The sequence below is a fragment of the Megascapheus bottae genome, chromosome 1 (genome assembly GCF_031878675.1).
Source record: "Megascapheus bottae isolate mThoBot1 chromosome 1, mThoBot2.hap1, whole genome shotgun sequence".
Taxonomy (NCBI): domain Eukaryota; kingdom Metazoa; phylum Chordata; class Mammalia; order Rodentia; family Geomyidae; genus Megascapheus; species Megascapheus bottae.
Window position 1 is genome coordinate 26,288,835 of NC_143509.1, and position 19,688 is coordinate 26,308,522.

At 52.3% G+C, this 19,688-nt stretch overlaps 2 protein-coding genes across 5 annotated transcripts; both read left to right on the forward strand.

Moving 5' to 3' along the window:
• The first annotated feature begins 297 nt into the window (after positions 1 to 297).
• On the forward strand, positions 298 to 1,211 carry Uqcr11 (ubiquinol-cytochrome c reductase, complex III subunit XI). The gene is made up of 2 exons (XM_090328388.1): positions 298 to 492; positions 1,074 to 1,211. The coding sequence occupies exon 1, from the start codon at positions 313 to 315 to the stop codon at positions 469 to 471; it is 159 nt and encodes a 52-aa protein (XP_090184514.1). The 5' UTR covers positions 298 to 312; the 3' UTR covers positions 472 to 492; positions 1,074 to 1,211.
• A 5,791-nt stretch (positions 1,212 to 7,002) lies between these two features.
• Mbd3 (methyl-CpG binding domain protein 3) lies at positions 7,003 to 17,485 on the forward strand. Of its 4 annotated transcripts, none has more exons than XM_090339097.1 (7): positions 7,003 to 7,295; positions 12,035 to 12,194; positions 12,395 to 12,577; positions 13,499 to 13,589; positions 13,995 to 14,172; positions 16,367 to 16,570; positions 16,861 to 17,485. In XM_090339097.1, the coding sequence occupies exons 1-6, from the start codon at positions 7,186 to 7,188 to the stop codon at positions 16,563 to 16,565; spliced, it is 921 nt and encodes a 306-aa protein (XP_090195223.1). In that variant the 5' UTR covers positions 7,003 to 7,185; the 3' UTR covers positions 16,566 to 16,570; positions 16,861 to 17,485. The 4 variants fall into 4 exon arrangements, with proteins under 4 accessions (XP_090195223.1, XP_090195230.1, XP_090195240.1 ...); XM_090339104.1 differs by having other exon boundaries at positions 7,004 to 7,295; positions 12,440 to 12,577; XM_090339114.1 differs by having other exon boundaries at positions 7,008 to 7,199.
• Positions 17,486 to 19,688: the final 2,203 nt, after the last annotated feature.

The following is a 19,688-nucleotide window of genomic DNA, read 5'->3' on the forward strand; positions in this document are numbered from 1 at the left end:
CAAGCCTTGTGGTGACAGAAGCAAGAGGGAAGTTGCTGGTGGGGAATATATGGTCAGCACCCATCTACCTGGCATGCTCAAGTCCTTGGGTTTGTTCCTAACAATATAAAACAGCTTAATGAGAACCCCCATGTGAAATCAGACCGGGGTGTAGGTACTTAAACAGAGGCCCAAGGCCACACTCAGAGATCGCTCTCGGGGAGCAGCTCTGGGCTAGGTGACCCTTGTCCCAAACCAGAGCTTCCTGAGGAGAGGTGGACAGATCACAGAGCTCTTGGGAAGCCTCGGCTGGCACCCAGGTATGGGCAGGAGATGGTCTTGAGTAGACTCGCCTCCCCCTGTCATTGCAGGATCCCCACAGCCAGCATATGGGGCAGCGTGGGTGCTGTGGGACTGGTGTGGGCCACTGACTGGCGGCTGATCCTCGACTGGGTACCGTACATCAATGGCAAGTTCAAGAAGGATGATTAATTAGCCTGTGAGGTCCATCTGGTGAGCAAAGCCCTTGGCTTGAGGGTTGACCAAGAAGGTGTGGAGGGGGAAGAAAAGGATCTCAAACTCACAGGGCTTGGCTACCCATCTGGTAGCACCAAGCTATCAACCCTACCCTATGATGTGGCTCCTCCGAGCTGTACAGCCCCGTTCATCCATGGAAGTTGCTCAGAGCATGTACTCAGTTTGCATTCCAGTTCTGGGCTGGGTGAAGATGACCCATTTACAGGTGGGCAGGTTGAGGCCAACCCCTTCTACCATCTCCCTGCATTCGTGTATTTCCCATGGCCGCACTGATGGCTGTACCTCTATGATTTCATTGGCCACATGACAGGCTGTGTGCATACCATTCACACCCCCATTTACAGTAGGGATTCTGTGCCCCAGGGCTAGTCAGCTCATTTGAACCTGCCCCCCCCCACAAGCCCACCCCCACTCCCCCCGCCCCCGGCTCCATGTCTGCACCTAGAGCTGGGAACCATCAGTGGATTTGGTGTGTCTTTTGCTTAGAGTTGTATGTCATTGTGGTATTCCTCTGCTGCCTGTGCAGCCAGCTCACTAAGCCTTGTCCCCTCCCCCAGATGTCTGGCAGTGTCAACTCTTCCTGCTCTCTCAGGAACACCCTGAGCCCTGGTGATGGATGGAATGGATGGATACCAACGAAATCCACAGCACGCTGGTGTTCTAAAGAGCGTAGTATTAAACTACTGTGAAACCCTCTTGGCCTGAATCTTGTGGTATCCCTGCCCTCAGATTTGGGTAACCCCCCAAATCCTTTCCACTCCAAAAGTTTTCCAGGGCCATCAGTGTTGGCTCGTTTCAACTATTTAGCAAGTAATAATTGCACAGTAGCCAGGCTCCAGTGGTTCACACTAGCTACTCAGGAGGCTGACATCTAAGGATCAAAGTGTGAAGCCAGCTGCGGGACTCTTAACTCCAATTAGCTACTAAAATTTAATCTTAGCTAGCTACTCAGGAAGCTGAGATCTGAGAATCATAGTGGTTCGAAGGAAAGTCCATGAGACTCATTTCTAATAAACTACTCAGGGAGTGTGGCCTAGTGGTAAAGTGCTTGCCTAGCATGCACAAAAACCCTGCGTTCAATTCCTTGGTACCCCCTACACAGAAAAAGCTGCAAGTGGTGCTATGGCTCAAATGGTAGCACCCTAGCCTTGAGAAAGCTTAAGGACACTGCTCACTCAGTCCCCGAGTTCAAGCCCCACGACTGGCAAAAAAAAAAAAAAAAAAAACTAAGAAAAAGCCAGAAGTAGTGCTGTGGCTCAAGTGACAGGGTGTCTACTTTGGGTAGAAAAGCCAAGCAAGGATCTGAGGTTTTGAAATCAAGCCTCAGGCACCCAAAGTAAAAAGAACTTGGATGGGGCCGGGAGTTTGGCCTAATGGGTAAAGTGCTTGCCTAGCATGCATGAAGACCCGGGTTTGATTCCTTGGCACCACATATATAGAAAAAAGCTGGAAGTGGTGCTGAGGCTCAAGTGGTAGAGCTCTAGCCTTGAGAAAGTCCAAGGACAGTGCTCAGGCCCTGAGCTCAAGCCCACGACTGGTAAAAAAAAAAAAAAAAAAAAAAGAAGAACTTGGATGAATGAATTCAAGCCTCGGTATCAAAATAGACTCACACACAAACACGTGCAACACTACACGGTACCCTGTGCCATAAATAGTTTTTTGTTGTTTTTTTGTTTTTTGCCAGTCCTGGCACTTGAACTCAGGGCTTAGACACTGTCCTTGGGCACATTTTGCTCAAGTCTAGCACTCTGCCACTTGAGCCACCGCGCCACTTCTGACTTTGTATGTGGTACCGAGGAATTAAACCCAGGGCTTCGTGCATGCTAGACCAGCACTCCACTAAGCTACGCTCCTGGCCCCTTTATTATTTTTTTATTTATATTTTTTATTTTTTATCAGTTATGGAGCTTGAACTCAGGGACTGGGCACCATCCCTGAGTCCTTTTGCTCAAAGCTAGTTCTCTGCCACTTTGTGCCACAGCTCTAATTCCAGTTTCTTGGTGGTTAATTGCAGATAGGAAAGTCTCATGGACTTCCCTGCGTGGGCTGGCTTTGAACCACAATCCTCAGATCTCAGCCTCCTGAGTAGCTAGAATTACAGGCATGAACCACCAGTGCCCAACTTAGTTTTTAGGTACAGACCTACATTAAGTCCACACCAGCCACTTTTTTTATTATTATATTGGTCCAGAGATGGAATTCAGGCCCTGGTGCTTACAGTCACTCTACCGCTTGAGCTGCATCCATGTTTGCAGGTAAGCTTTGGCCTCAGGTACCATAAACAAGCTGGTTGCCTGCCAGTGAGCCACTGGCTGAGATTACAGGAGGCTGAGATAATGAGGATCAAGTCATGAAGTCTTTGAGACTACCAAAAAGTCAGAACTGGAACTGTGGCTCAAGTGGTAGAACGATAGCCTTGAGTGAAAAAGCTAAGGGACAGTGCCAAGGCCTTGAGTTCAAGCCCCAATACAAGCACCCAAACAAACAGTAGCAGCTGCAGCACTGTGCTGTACTTTCCATACTCTTCTGCTATCTTCATGTCACTCCACATAGATAACCAAGTTATCCCTGTATCCCAGCCAGCATCCACTAACCTGTTAGGAAATTCTGTTCATGTCATCTATTATTACAGTGGTCTTGTAGTAACATCAGATCTGTGTCTGGCATAAATGAGGGTCATTTCTTAGTGCTTCTACCCACAACTCTGCAAAGCCACCCCCCTGCCTTTCACTGACCATTCCAGTCCCCAAGAGAAACTCAAACATCAAGGCCAGTTCAGGCAAAAATTTAAGAAGACTCCATCTCAACTACCAAGTTCAATATGGTGAGGGGCATCAGAGGTGAAGAGCAAGATAGAAGGGTGAAGAAATGGTGCTGACACTCAAGAGGTAGAGGGCTGACCTTGATCACAAACAGGCTCAAGGACAGTGCCCAGGCCCTGAGTTCAAGCCTCACAACCTACCATAAAAAAAAAAAAAGTAAACTGGGCACTGATGGCTCATGCCTGTAATTCTAGCAACTCAGGAGGCTGAGATTTGAGGATCCCAATTCAAAGTCAGCCCAGGGAGCAAAGTCCATGAAATTATTTCCAGTTAACCACCAAAACACTGGAAGTGGAGCTGTGGCAAAGTGGTAGAGCACTATCCTTGGAACAAAAGAGCTCAAGGACAGCACTCAAGCCCCACGACTGACCCCCAAAAAAACCAAACGGGTGGCCTAGCAAAAAAAAAAACATCTAAAAAATATGAGGTCCTGTCAAAAATAACTAAAAAAAAGGCTGTAAGCTCTTCCTGCGACTCAAGTTTTAAGAGTACCTACCTACTAAGTGGGAGGCCCTGAGTTCAAGCCCCCCATACTGGAGAGGGAGGGAGGATACAAAGCAATACTCAACCCATCTGTGTCACAGCCCTTCTGACTTTTTTAGAAATTTAGTGGAGATAAAAAGTCCCACAGACTTTTCTATTTCCGCTGACTTCAAACAGATCCTCAGATTTCAGTTTCCTCAGTAGCTAGGATTACAGGTGTGAGCTACCAGTGCCAGCTTTCATTTTTCTTAGATACTAGGGATGGAACCCAGGGGCTTATATTCTTCAGGCAAATTTCTTCCTGAACTGCACCCTAACCCCAGAAGATCTACATCCATCCATGGGATGGAGGATGTCATTCCCTTTGCAGACCCCTGTACAATGTGGATATGTGAGCTGCCGTCTTGGTCTCTCAATAGAGACCCTTGTATAGACTTGTAGCTTTCAGGGGTCCTCATAACTTTCCTTGGTGGGGAGGGTGTGGAGACCAAGGAAGCTGCTCAGAACCTGCAGTGCCCACGACGCCCATCCAAAGAGTGGCTGGATTCTGTGCCCACAGTGCTAAGCAGACCTTCAGGCCAAGTTTTGTCCAGGAAGCCATCATGAGTCAGGAACCCCGTTCCACTAGCCAGGCTGGGAGGACAACCTGGGCCCTAGAGGTTAACTTCCTGAGAGGAAGTGAGTGGAGCTGGGTTTCTGAGCAGCTGCTCCAGACATTTGCCTATTTTGGAACTTCATACTTGAGACCAAATTCCATGATTCAACACCATGTGTGTGTGTGCGTGTCTGTGTGTCCATTGTGGGCCTTGAAAGTCTCACAGAAGCCGAGCACCGGTGGTTCATGCTTGTAATCCTAACTACTTAGGAGGCTGAGATCTGAGGATTGAAGTTCAAAGCCAGTCTGGGTAGGAACGTCTCAAAGAGACTCCAATTAACCACCAAAAGACCCAAAGTGGCTCAAGTGGTAGAGCACTAGGCTTGAGCTAAAGAGCTCAGGGGCAGCACCCAGGTCCAGAGTTCAAGCCCCATAACCAATCAAAAAAAAAAAAAGTATCACAGACTTGCCTGCCTTGGTTAGTTTAGAACCATGATCCTCGGATCTCAGCCTCCTGAGTATCTAGGATTACAGGCGTGAGCCACTGGTCAACACCTTTTGTGTGAGCATGTGCCAGCACTGGGGTTTCAACTCAGAGACTCCTGCATTGCTGAGCTGGAGTTCAACTGCTTGTTTCAAGCCTTCAGCCCAGCTATGTGTACATGTGTGGCTAACAACTTGGGGCTTTCATTCAGAGACAAGACACTGTCCTTATAGGTCTTTGGGGCTCAGGTCTGGTGGAGGGGACTAGAGATACTGATGAAATTCTACTTGAAGAAAGGGACTAGTCAGGTGCCAGTGGTTCATACCTAAATCCTAGCTACTCAGGAGACTGAGAGCTGAGGATATCAGTTCAAAGCCAACCCAGACAGGAAAGTCTGTGAGATTATCTCTAACCACCAAAAAGCCAGAAGTGGAGCTGTGGCTCAAATGGTAGAGCACTAACCTTGAGCACAAAAGCTAGGGGACAGGACTCAAGCCCTGAGTTCAAGATCCAGGGCAAGCACAAAAAAAAGGTCGGGGAGGGCAGTGAAGCTAGGCTCCCAAGAAAAGCTTCCTTCCTTCAAACATGCACTCATATTTTTTTGCTCAAGAATAAATCTTTACTACCTACTTGAGCAATAGCTCTGCTTCCAGCTTTTTGGTAGTAAAAGATAAGTGTCTCAAGGACTTTGCTGCTTAGGCTGACTTTGAATTCAACCCTTTGAATAGCTAGATGAAATGCATCTGGCATCTGGTTCTTACTCTGTTGTATAGAACAAATTGTTGCCCAAATCTAGAATCACACATAAAAGCCAAGTAAAATCTGGGAATGTGGCTTTGTGGTAGAGTGCTTGCCTAGAATGCACGAAGCCCTAGGTTCGATTCTCCATAAGGAGAAAAAAACAGGAAGTGGTGCTGTGACTTAAGTGCTAGGCTTGAGCAAAAGCAGCTCAGGGAAAGTGCCCAGCCCCTGAGTTCAGGACTAACAAACAAAAAGAAAGAACTTTAAGTTAAATTGGCTGATATTTTGATCATCTTTGATCTAAGAAAGCCAAATGTCAGCACCAGGGCAACTTCTCCAGCTGACTGAATAGGCACAGAATACTCTTACCTCTGTGTGTCAGTCTGTGCCTATTCAGTCAGCTGGAGCAAGCCGGAGTGACTCCCTGGCTCCCATGAGGTGCTGTGGGAGCACAGCTCCCCAAAAAAAGGGCTGGCGTCCTCAAGGAGAGGGCTGCGCTAAAGGAGAGCCTGGAGAGAAGTGTTCAGATTCCAGGATTCTCAGAGTGGTATGTCCAAAGTAGCTTGGTGGTATGCTCAGCAACGCTCAAGGGCCTGGATTAGATCCTTCCCACAGCGAGGGTGACAGAAAGGCCTTCGTAAATTATCTTTTAGTTGAAAGATAATTTAAAAACACTATCTGTACTATATCCGTCTAGTATACAAATTATATATATACATCACACACACACACACACACACACACACACACACACACACACACACACACACACACACACACACACACACACGAAGAGGCCGGGCGCTGGTGTCTCAGACCTGTCAACCTAGCCTGTAAACGCAGGAGGCTGGGAATATCTGTGGCTCAAGTGGTAAGCGCCATCAGCCTCAGGGAGAGCGCCCAGGCCCTCAGTCCCAGCTCCAGGAGCGCACGTGCACGCGCGCACACGCACGCGCGCGTGGACTTTGAATCCACAGAGACTGGAGGCGAGGAGACCCAGGCGCAGCGGAGCGTCGCGGTTCCAGCCCTGGAAAAGCGCTCCCCGCCAGGTGTCACACGCACCTGACAGGTGTCCTAGCCTCCCGCCCCGCGCGGGAACAGCAGCCCCCTGGGGCGGGCACGCGCGGGGCCGAGGGCACGCGCGGGGCCGAGGGCGCGCGCCCTCCCATCGCAGCGGCCCTGCCCCTCCGCGCGCGCCGATTGGCCCCTTCGGCGAGGAGCCGGGCCTGCGGGCGGCCGGGGCGGGGCGGGCTCTGCGGCTGCGCAGACGAACCCCTGGCCCCGCGCGCGCGGGCGGGTGGGCGGAGCGGCCCCCCGAGCGGGGGCTGGCGAGCGCGGGGAGGGGGCCGAGAGGGAGGCATAGCCGGCGCACGCCCGGCTGGGGGCAGAGGGCGGGGGCCCGTGGGCTGGAACAGCCGCGACAAGTGGTGGCGGTGGAAGGCGGCTGAGGCGGCGGCGACGGTGGCGAGCGGGGGTCGCGGCGGCGGCGGCGGCGGCGGCAGCGGCGGCGGCAGGCCCGGAGGCGGGCCAAGGAGCCGGGCGCGATGGAACGGAAGAGGTGGGAGTGCCCGGCGCTCCCGCAGGGCTGGGAGAGGGAAGAAGTGCCCAGAAGGTCGGGGCTGTCGGCCGGCCACAGGGATGTCTTTTACTATAGGTGAATGAGCGCCCCGGCCGCGCAGGGCCCCAACGGGCGCCTCCCAGCGGCCTCTGCGGCGTCTTGGGCGCCCCTACCTAGGGCCAGGGCCAGGGCCAGGGCCTCGGCTGCGCGCGTGCGCCGTGCGTGCGTACGCGCGTGCGTCCCGCGGACGAGCCGGCCAGCTCGGCGGGCGACGACCCAGTGCGCGTGCGCCCAGCCTGCCGTGCGGCCGCGTGGTTGCGCGGGACGGGCGGCAATGGGAGCTTTTGTTCCGACAGTCGCTGTGACCGCGCGCTCTGGGCGAGGGGCGCCGGATCGTGTCCAGACGCTGCTGGGAGGCGGGGGTGGGGGGTGGCTGGGCTCTCTTTTTGGTCCCCTTAGGGGGAGCTACCCGGCTCGTTGGAATGATCGGTGGCAAGTCAGCTTGAAAATGCCAGTTCCCGGGCCCCATCCCCAGTGGCATGGTCACTTGGGTCCCTTGGTGGATCGTGCCGAGCCGGTCGGAGGCTGGAGCCAGAACCCTCCGGCCCCAGCTGGGGAGGAGGGACTGCTCTTCACTTGGGAGAGACAGCTGGGGAACCCTCTTGGCTGAACAAAGAGTTAGATGCAGGTCTCCAGCTCTGACAGCTAGCACCTGCTGCTGTGTCGCCTTCTGAATGATTCTTTTCTCCGGGCTGGGGACAAACCCAGGGCCCCTCAGTCCTGCCAGGCAAACAGTTAACAGCTGCACCTCAGCTTGAAAGGCGCTGTTCTTCCAAGCCAAGTTGGTTTTTTTTTTTTTTAATTGTTTTTGTGCTGGTATTGAGCCTTGGAATGCTGGGCCTGGGAAGCTGTCCGTGAGGTGTTTTTTTGCACAAGACTGGTGCTCTTACCATGTAAGCCACACCTCCACTTGAGATTTTTTTTTTTTTGGATAGTTCATTGGAGATAAGAGACTCTGGAGCTTTCCTGCCTCACCTGGCTCCAAACTGCCACTAGATCTCAGCCTTCTGAGTAGCTAGGATTACAGATCTGAGTCACCAGTGCCAACAGCTTTAATGGTTCCCTTTGAGTTGCTTTCTTGTTGGGATGCCTGCAGAGTGCCAGCTGGGCAGGAACTGGCCAGGGCAGTGCAGTAGAGCTGACGAGGGACAGCTTCTGGCTCCATGCTAAGTTGAGCCTGCAGAACTGTGTTCCTTTGATGTTTTTCCGTTGTTCTTGTTTGGAGATATAAAGTGAGAGGCATTTTATGTGTAAAAGGGTAAGGACTCATCTTAGACAAGCTTAGCTTGTCTTCCAAAAAGTACAAGGATAGCAAAAGCAGTATGGGACTGTTAGCCCCTGAAGTGGTGTATAATAAGCTGGGACCTTGTAATTTCAAATGTGATCATTTCAGGTAGGGCTGTAAACAGTGTGTTAGGGTCCCTATGTGCATTCTCTATTGCAGCCCTGCCCTGTTTCTATGAGTTTCCTCTTTTACTGTTTTGTCAAAGCGGTAAGGCTCTATCCTCTTGGACAAGGGATAGGCCTGCTATGAACATGCAGGAGAGGGCAGTAGAGAAGGAGGAGGAATGATCCAGGCAATGGGGCAAAGGCTTGGGAGACTTGAAACTGGCTGCAACTTGACTTGGACCAAGCCCAAATTGCCTACCCTGGAGCTTCGAGGTATTCATGTCTGAATGACAGTCCCCTCTCCCAATTCAAGCCCTGCACACAGCCATTTAGTTACAGGAAAAGATGCAAGTGAACTGAAGAGAAGGGATTTTACCCCCGAGAGGCATGGGTCTGGTGTACTTGGCGCATGACTGAAGGGTAGATGTGAGAGAACTCAGATTGTTCTTGGTACACTTGCGCAGTCTTTTTCATTAAATCTGTTCATTCTTCAATACAATGCCAGGGAAATCTTTCTGTGTCAGTGCAAATCTGCATAACCCTGTGAAAAAAAATCACATTCTAAGCTGGGTGCCAGTAGCTCATGCTTATAATCCCAGCTACTCAAGAGGCTGGGATCTAAGGATTGCAGTTCAAAGCCAGCCCCAACAGGAAGGTCCAGGAGACTTACCTCCAATTAATCACCAAAAAGCTGGAACTGGAAGTAAGGCTTAAGTGGTAGAATACCAGCCTTAAGCACAAAAGCTGAGGGACAGTGCCCAGGCTCTTGGGTTCAGGCCCCAGGTCTAGCACACAAATTACAGTGTAATTCAAGTTTCATAGCTCAACTTGAAAAAGTTGTTATTACAAAGGTGATATACAGAGGGGTTACAGTTAACTTACAGTTAACTTGATGTGTGCAGTGCAGTGGCTATTATGACATGAACAGGCTTGTTCAGCCACAACCCCTGTCTTCCATAACATTCGCATCACCCCCAAAAAGAACTACCATTCCCATTGGTATTCCCCACCTCCCCACTATTCATTTTTCTGCTTTGAATTTGTTTTGTAATGACTTTGTTGAAGTAATATGTATACAGTGCAGTTTGTTTACCTCTTGAAGTGTGCAAGGCATGGGTTTTGTAACATGTCCACAAATAATGTGCAGCCACACAGATTGACTTTGTTGGTCCTGGGGCTTGAACTCAGAGCCTGGGTGCTGTCCCTGGGCTTTTTTTTTTTTTTTTTCCCTGCCCCCTTCAGTCATGGGGCTAGAACTCTGGGCTTGGGCTTCGTCCCTAAACTCTTCAGCTCAAGGCTAGTGCTTTACCAATTGAGCCAGCACACCACTTCAGTTTTTCTGGTTAATTGGAGATAAGAGTCTCTCAGGATTTTTTTTGCCAAGACTGGCTTTGAACCTTGATCCTTAGATCTCAGCCTCCTGAATAGCTAGGATTACAGGCGTGAGGCACTAGCACCCAGCTGCCTCCTCTTCCCCCTCCCCTCCGTTGGCTTTTTTTTTTTTTTTTGGTCGGTCATGGGGCTTGAACTCTGGGCCTGCACACTGTCCCTGAGTTCTTCAGCTTAGGCTACCGCCCTACCCCTTGAGCCACAGCACCACTTCCTTCCTGGACTGGCTTTAAGTCTGGATTCTTACATCCTTACACCCTATCCTGAATAGCTAGTATTCAGGCCTCTGGCTCCCAACCAGATTCAGTTTTATATTTTTCATTATTCCAGAAAGAAGCCCTGGACTCTTCCTTAACTCCCAGTGCCCTGTGTTCCTGCAGGCCTCTAAAAAACCACATATGCCTGAACCCCACCAGGCCCTTGCACAGAGTTCTATCTTTGGCCTGTTAGGATGTGGAATGTAACTTCCAAGGATTAATGTACTATCCAGTACATTATCCCAGAGAAATCTGGGAAGATGTCATGAGAAACAATACCCCCCTCCCTCTCCCTCCCCCCTCTCTCCCTCCCCCTTCTCTTTCCCTCCCTCTCTCCTCGCCTTCCTTCCTTCCCTCCTTTCTCTCTCTCTCTCTTTCTTTCTTTTTTTCTTTCTGCACCTGAGGCCAGAATTCTGGCATAGAAGCTTTTTCTAGAGAAAGCACAAAGTGGAGCTACCCACCAACAGACTTATTAGTATGAGTAACTGGTTACTGAATTTGTAAGAGGCCCTGGCCTTCTGAGCACCACAGTGCTATTATTATTATCGTTTATTTTTGTTCATTGTAGGGCTTGAGCTCAGGGCCTGGATGCTTAAGGCTTGTACTCTACCACTTGAGCCACAGTGTCACTTCCAGTTTTTGAGTGGTTAATTGGAGCTAAGAGTCTCACGGGGCCTTTTCTGTGTCAGCTGGTCTTGAACCTCGATCCTCAGATTTCAACTTACTGAATAGCTAAGATTACAGGTGTGAGCCACTAGGTGACTGATAACTTTTTTCTTTTTTTTTGCCAGTCCTGGGGCTTGAACTCAGGGCTTGGGCACTGTCCTTGGACACTTTTACTGAAGGCTAGTGCTCTGCCACTTGAGTCACAGCACCTCTTCTGGCTTTTTTGTGTATGTGGTACCAAGGAATCGAACCCAGGGCTTCATGCGTGCTAGGCGGGCACTCTACCACTAGGCTGCGGCCCGGCCCTCTGATAACTATTTTTTAAAGACTCAGTGTGATTTGTCATGGGCTATTACAGTTCATCCATTTACATTCTGCTTGCAAGTCCTGGTTTTTTGTGTATTCAAAACCCATCACTACTGTCAACACCAAAACTTCCAAAGGAAGCTCCTTTTCTTCCCTAGCCGCTGGCACCAGGAATCCCATCCAGTCTGTGGACTTGCCTGCAGGATATGTCCCATCAGTGGAGCCTTTTGTGTCTGATTCCCACTGCCCATGGGTCCCTGGAGGTTCCCTGCCTGTGTCTCCTGCTCCTCTTAAGGCTGTGTGTTCCAGCCTGAGTAGACCGGGCTTTGTGTCACTTACCTTGGCTTGTCCCACCTTTTGAATGCAAGTGCAACTTCGGGGAGGATGCTTTCCCCACTTGAGGTGGAACTCTTATGTCCCAGCGGTCTCGCCATTTCCATGCTGGATGCTCTTGCATCCCTGTGCTAGCTATCTTGGGTCTGGTGCTGCCAGGAGACCACCCATGTGCCACCCATGTGTCTTCTGGAGAGGACAGGATGCCTGACAGAGCAAGCAGCGCCCTGTTTCCAATCCTGGACATCTGCAGGGGTTCTGGTCCCAGACTCCTCTCTAGGGCAGTGTCCCAGCCTCCAGCTCTGGAAAACCAGGTTGCAGTAGGCACTGAGAGTAGGTGGCTTAGAAGGGTAGAAGGGCATTCCTCCAGAACGGTGATGGGGAAAGGGCCCACGGGGGCTCCCCCAGACCCGACCAACCTGCCTCTACCCACAGCCCCAGCGGGAAGAAGTTCCGCAGCAAGCCCCAGCTGGCGCGCTACCTAGGGGGCTCCATGGACTTGAGTACCTTCGACTTCCGCACCGGCAAGATGCTAATGAGCAAGATGAACAAGAGCCGCCAGCGCGTGCGCTACGACTCCTCCAACCAGGTCAAGGTGAGCAGCGGGAGGGGAGATGTGGGCGGGGCCTCACCCTCAGGGGCGTGGCCTGGCAGAGCTGCCCCTTACAGGGTTGTTGGCAGGCGCTTGGCGAGGACACAGTCCCCGAGGCCTTGGAGCCTTGGCTGTGCCCGCCAGAGCCCCTGCCCTGCATGGTGGCCCTGGCTGAGCATGCGCCCGGTCCCCTTGGCCCGCAGTGGACCCCAGCCGGGGCCGCCCGCTGCAGCGCCTTGTCCCCGCAGGGCAAGCCCGACCTGAACACAGCACTACCCGTGCGGCAGACCGCATCCATCTTCAAGCAGCCAGTGACCAAGATCACCAACCACCCCAGCAACAAGGTGAAGAGCGACCCGCAGAAGGCAGTGGAGCAGCCCAGGCAGGTGAGCCCTGACGCATCTCTGAGAACCTTGTGGGCCCCTGGCCAGGCCCAGCCTGCTCTGAAAGCTTGTGGGTCCCACCCGCTTTTAAAAAGAAGTACCTAGGGCGGGGAGTTTGGCCTAGTGGTTAAAGTGCTTGCCTAGCATGCGCAAAGACCCCGGTTCAGTTCCTCGGTACCACATAGAAAAAAGCCGGAAGTGGTGCTGAGGCTCAAGTGGTAGAGCTCTAGCCTTGAGAAAGACTAAGGACAGTGCTCAGGCCCTGAGCTCAAGCCCAAAACTGGCCAAAAAAAAAAAAAAAAGAAGAAGTACCTAGCTGGTGCCAGTAGCTCACACCTGTCATCCTAGCTACACAGGATGCTGAGGTCTAAAGATCACGGTTCAAAGCCAGCCTGGGCATGAAAGTCCGTGAGACTCTTATCTCCAACTAACCACCAGAAAACCAGAAGTGGCGCTGTGGCTCACGTGGTAGAGCGCTAGCCTTGAGCTGAAGAATTCAGGAACCATGCCCAGGCCAAGTTCAAGCCTGAGTGACCAAAACAAGAACAAAAACAAAACAACAGAAAAAGGAGTACCTTCCTGTCTTGGGTATTTGAGCAGTCTTAGGCAGGTCCCCTGCGCCTCCTCCCACCGTGGTTGCTCCTCCCCGTCCACTCCAAAAACTTGGGCAGATGTATTAAATAAGGGTATGCTTAGATGACTCTGTAAACTGAGGAGCATTTGTGATTTCTGCATTCATTACAAATAGCTACTGAATACTTGGGTGTGATGCAGGAGCAGAGCAGGACAGGAAGAGAAAAAGGGGTGTGACCCCTCCCCCTTGGGTAAGGAGGTCCCAGGGCCTCCCCCCATAGGCTTGGCCCAGGGAATGTTGGTTCCCTTCTTGCACAGCCTGACAGACTGTGCTGCCCTTCTCCCCGGCAGCTGTTCTGGGAGAAGAAGCTGAGCGGGCTGAGTGCCTTTGACATTGCTGAGGAGCTGGTCAGGACCATGGACCTTCCCAAGGGCCTGCAAGGTGAGTCTGACTTCAGACACTTCCCCCTGGCTCAGAAGATGGAGCCAGGCCCTGGTGGTGTGTAAGGGGGTGGGGGGAGACCCTTTTACTTGAGCTTGGGGAGGAAGGTGGGAACAGGGTGAAACTTGTGTGGCCTGGGTCATGGAGGCACAGGGGGCACCCTGATTAGCCCTCTGGTGTCCTGAAAGACCTGTGGGAAGACAAACTCATAGTTTCATCCCTAGCACCAGTAGAAGGAAAACGCCTGCAGAGCTTTTGGTTTTTTCTCTAGCCTTGGAAGTCACACCCCTATTCTCAGTAAGGGGAGCCCTGAAACTGAAAATGGTGGCAAGCGGGAGCCTGTACTGGGCTTTTTCTGCTGCTTCCTGGGACCACCACATTAATGGCTCTCCTCCATCCTGGCAGGGGTGGGCCCCGGGTGCACAGACGAGACACTGCTGTCGGCCATCGCCAGCGCCCTGCACACCAGCACCATGCCCATCACAGGGCAGCTCTCGGCTGCCGTGGAGAAGAACCCTGGGGTGTGGCTGAACACCACGCAGCCCCTGTGCAAAGCGTTCATGGTGACCGACGAGGACATCAGGTAGGTGGTGCCCACCTGTGCTTCCCACCCCGCATCACCTGGTCTGCCCTATGTGGCTGCACTTTAGAACAGAAAGGGCCAGGCCCGGCTGCAAACTAGGAACCCTGGCTCTTGAGGAATGTGCTAGAAAGGAAGAGGATTCTTTCAGCTAGTGTTGGGATCTGAATAAAATGGTTTGGGGCACCTGCTTAAAGGCTCTTGGCAGTTTGTGGCTTTGGAGCACAGGATTTGGTGCCACCAGGGCTCAGGCTGTCTACTGGCTGGCTGTACCTTGGCCCTGCCTCTGGGTTGAAAGTCACATCACACTCCAGGAGGTGTGGGAGTAGAGAATGCCATCATGAGCTAAGTGACCCCTGCCTGTACTCCTAGCTACTTGGAAGGCTAAGATCTGAGGATCGAGGTACACAGCCAGCCTGGTCTAGAAAGTCAGTGAGACTCTTTCATTCCTATTAACTGCCAGAAAACCGGAAAGGGATCTATAGCTCCAAGTGGTAGAGCACTAACTTTGAGCATAAACATCTCAAAACAATACCCAGGCTCTGAAACCCAGCCACCAGCAAAAGAAAATGTAAAAAAAGAACAAGGTGTTTTAAATGGGATCTTTAAAAGCCATGTGGAACTTTTAGAAGTGTAAAACTGGCAGTGGATTTGGTAGACTCTCTGAGGCATGGATGGGACTGCAGGTGGTTCGATAGGAGCAAGGCAGCCACGATGTACCCAGCAAGGTAGGGCCTGCAGAGCCAGGAAGACAGGGCATGCCTGGGGGGTGGCAACCCAGAGGGACTGAGGAGTGGATTTTTACTAACCTGAAAAGGCAGAGCACTAAAGACAAAGAACACCCTAAAGCAGGCAGCAGAAGAGAAGACAGGCTGTGTAGGGGACTTGGTGATGGCCTCTCTTGATCAGTACTGGTCCCAGCCCCTGGAAGCCAAGAGGCCACACATTGCTCAGACAGAGCATGGGGCACATAGGTGTCTTGGCTTTTTTTGTTTTTTTTGGCTAGTAGTAGGACCTGAACTCAGGGCCTCAAGCTCTTACTTGGCATTTTCACTCAAGGCTGGTGTTCTAAAACTTTGAGCTGTACTTTCATCTCCCTCCTTTCTTTCTTTCCTTCCTTCTTTCTTTTCCTTCTTCCCTTCCCTCCTTCCACTCTCTCTTTTTTTTTCTTTCTTTTTTTTTTTTTTGCAATTCATGGGGCTTGAACTCAGGGCCTGAGCACTGTCCTTGGACTTTTCTCGAGGCTAGAGCTCCACCACTTGAGCGACAGCACCACTTGTAGCTTTTTTCTATGTATGTGGTACTGAGGAATCGAACCCTGGTCTTCGTGCATGCTAGGCCAGTACTCTATCACTAGGCCAAACTCCCGGCCTCTTTTTTTCTTTCTTGTCCTGGGGCTTGAAATCAATCTTAGATACTATCCCCTGTGCTTTTTTGCTCAAGGTTAGTGTTGTACCACTTGAGCTACAGCTCCACTTCCAGCTTTTTTTTTTTTTTTTTTTTTTGGTGAGTCATGGGGCTTGGACTTGGCCTGGGCACTGTCCTTGAGCTCTTAGCTCAAAGCTACCGCCCTACACTTGAGCCAAGCCCCACTTCCCATTTTCTAGGGGTTAATTGGAGATAAGAGTGTTAGATCCTGGCCAGGAGTTTGGCCTAGTGGTTAAAGTGCTTGCCTAGCATGTACGAAGACCTGGGTTCGATTCCTTGGTACCACATACATAGAAAAAAGCTGGAAGTGGTGCTGAGGCTCAAGTGGTAGAGCTCTAGCCTTGAGAAAGTCCAAGGACAGTGCTCAGGCCCTGAGCTCAAGTCCAGGACTGGCCAAAATAAAAACAACAAAATAAGAGTGTCAGATCCTTTTGTGCCCGGGCTGGCTTTGAACCTTGATCCTCAGATCTCAGCCTCCTGAGTAGCTAGGATTACAGGCAGGCGTCGGCTTCCAGCTTTTTTGGGCTGCTTAATTGGAGATAATAGTCTCACAGTCTCACTGACTGGCCTCAAGTCATGATCCTCAGATTCAGCCTCCTGAACAGCTAGGCTTACAGGTGTGAGTCCCCCGTCTCCGGGCTCGGTGTCCCGTTCTCTTTGCAAACCTGCTGAGGGATAGTGAGAGAAGGGGGAAGCACACTTCCATCTCCATCCATCCCCAGCATGTAGCTGCCATCTGGGCATTCCCTGACAGCCTCTATATCCCCAGGAAACAGGAAGAGCTGGTGCAGCAGGTTCGAAAGCGGCTGGAGGAGGCACTGATGGCTGACATGCTGGCCCACGTGGAGGAGCTGGCCCGTGATGGTGAGGCACCACTGGACAAGACCTGCGTAGATGAGGATGACGACGACGATGATGACGACGACGATGAGGAGCCTGAACCAGACCAGGAGCTGGAGCGTGTCTAGAGCAGGTGCTACAGGTCACCAGGCTAGGAGTCTACACCTAGGCGAGGGTCTCAGGGACATAGCAGGCCCCTCTACATGTGCCACATCTTTGCTTGATGTGCGGTGGTGCCTGGGCCAGGAACTCACCCCAACATCCCAGCAGCTGTACGTGGAACCACGATCCTCAGATCTCAGCCTCCTGAGTAGCTAGGATTACAGGCCACCAATGCCCAGCTACCCAGCCCTTTTTGTGTCCCAGAAGAATCGAGGTCCTGGTGCCCCATTCATTTGCTGATGGTGTCCCCTCTCTTTCCAGACGTCCTGCCCAAGGATTCCATGCTGTGAGCACCAGCTCACATTGCATGGCTGCCTGCAGACTCAGCTTCTGTTGGGACTAGGCCAAGAGGCCAGGCCCAGTGGGTGGGGGCACCCCTCATCCTTTCTCCCCGGTGAGCTTCTCACCCCGGGCCTGGAGGGGTGTGACTGGAGGAGGGCGACCGTGTTCCCCTGCTGCAGCTCTTCTGCAGGCCCTGGTTCTGGAAGGGCTGCTCGCTGCTGGGCCCTGCCTGGCAGGAGGCTCCTTCATGGTGAACTTAGGGCCAGTGCTGCCTCAGGCTCGAAGCCAGCCTCCTCTTGGCAGCCACTGCCCAGTGATCCTCAATGCAGCAGGGCCAGCAGACTGGCCTGGGCACCGTGGAGGCCCAGCGCCTTGGGGTGGTTGGCTGCCATATCTCCAGCAGCTGGGGAGACACTTGAAATTCAGTCTACCACCTCCTCATGCAGTGTGAGGAGAGGTGAGGAGGGAGGGCGGACCTGCAGGCCGGGGGTCCAGACAGCCCCTCTCGCACAGGACCACCCAGCAGGCAGAGCTGGCAACTCCCAGCCAGAACCAGCTGCAGTTTGGGAGGTCACGTTCCTTCAATAAATTGATGACACAAATGGCTGGACCTTGGCTGGACCTCATGTATAAGCCACCTGGCTTCATTCAAACCACTCAGCCCCTAATCACCACCAGACCACCCTGCCTCAGAGGAAGCATGAATCCAGAGGTGTCGCGGCCACCACTGGCTCTGCCTCCGTTTCCCTCCGTAGCAGGGCAGGACACACCAAGAGATCCCGTTCTGAGTTAGGGCCCAGGACAATTCACCTGGTTCTCCAGGTGCCCCAGCAGAGGCTTCGGTGTGTGATGGCCACCATGGCAGTGCATGCAGCTCCCCAGGACCCTTACATCCAGTCCTTCAGGCAGGCTGCCAGGTGGACACCGAAGCCGTGCAGCTCTGACTCCCAGGCTCTGGCTGTGGCAGCACCCCTGCCCTGCCTGTCCCCGCACTGAGGAGGTGGGGTCATGGCAGAGGGCGGCATGCTCTGTGCTGGGCTCCATATCCCGTCCCCAGGGAAGCCCCTCCTCAGAGGTCAGCGTCTCACCATTTGGGGCAACATGCTATAGCATGACGAGTGAACAGTGGGTCCAGGACTTTGGCAGGTGGCACCTGAAGCAGATCCTCACATCCCTTCAGCCTGGAGGAGGGGAAGGACACTGGTCCCCACGCTGCCAGCTTTGGCTTCAGGTCACAAGTTGCCTGAGTGCTGCAGGATAGCTGAGGTCAGACTTGCCCCCCCTCACCCAGGAGGAATGTCCTGGAAAGACTTAACGGGGTACCCAGCTTAGGGCAGGGGTCCCCACGAGGCTGTGTTCTTGGATGTAAGGACACCTACAGCAATGTCAGCCTCTTCCACTTGCCTCTTTGCCTGTCCACAACCCTGAGACAGTGACCCTACTTCACCTGTCTCCCTCCTGCTGCCCTGCCCTGTGCTGCACACCCAGGACCCCCCCCATGCCCAGTCCAGCCCACAGCTCAGTCTGAAGTGGCCCAGGCCCCACTCGGCTCACCCACCATATAGAAATCTTTCATTCTTCTCTCACTGCTAAGCTTTGTCACCAAAACAGGCATGGCTGCCTTGGTATAGGCTGATATGAGTTCTGGCTCCAGGCACTACCATAAAATAGTACCAGCCCCCTACTACCCTCCCATCCCCTGCAGGCCCAGCCTGTGGCCAGAGCAACTCTGACCACCCCTTACCTTACACCCGGGAGCATCCTGTAACCCAGAGACCTGTGCCCTAGCAAGTCACCGCTGTGAGCCCACAGAGGGAGGATGTCATCAGAAATGTCCTGTTCTGGGCAGGAATCCAAAGGCTTTGGAGAGGATGGACACCTCGGTATGATCCTGTAAAACCTGGTCAAGAGCCAAGTGGCTCCAAAAGTGGAAATGGCTGAAGTATCCATCACTGAAACGCCGATGTGCTCCAGCTCTTTCTGTTTATGTATATGGGACTGAGGACATCTCCAGCCCCACCTTTTTTTGGTAGGGGGGGCTTGAACTCAGGGTTGCTGTCCCTCAGCTCATTTGCACAAGGCTTACTGTCTATACCGTCTATACAGTGCCACTTCTGGTTTTATGAAGTTAATTGGAGATAAGAGTCTCATAGGCTGGGAAGGTGGCTTAGTGGTAGAGTGCTTACCTAGCATGCACAAAGCCCTGAGTTCCATTCCTTGGTAGCACATAAATAGAAAAAGTTGAAATTGGCACTGTGGCTCAAATAGTAGAGCAAAAGAAGCTCAAGGACAGCCCAGACCCTGAGTCAAGCCCCAACACTGTCAAGTGTGTGTGTGTGGGGGTGTGTGTGGGGGTGTGTGTGTAAGCCAGTCTACACTTAATCAGTAAAAATACCTGACTAGAGGCATGGCTCAAAAGTGGTAGTATGACAGCCACAACCAAAAAAGTTGAATCATGGCCAGAAGCATACCACATACTCAGAAAAAGCCAGAAGTGGTGCTGTGGCTCAAGTGGCAGAGAACTAGCCTTGAGCAAAAATGCCCAAGGACAATGCCCAGGCCCTGAGTTCAAGCCCCAGGACTGACCAAAAAGAAAAAAGTTGGCCAGGAGTTTGGCCTGGTGGTAGAATACTGGCCTAGCATGCACAAAGACCCAGGTTCGATTCCTGGGTACCACATACATAGACAAGACAGAAGTGGTGCTGTGGCTCAAGTAGTAGAGCATTAGTTTTGAGGAAGCCCAAAGCCAGTGCTCAATTCATGCCCCAGGACTGGCAAAAAAATAAAAGTTGAATGATACTGGACAC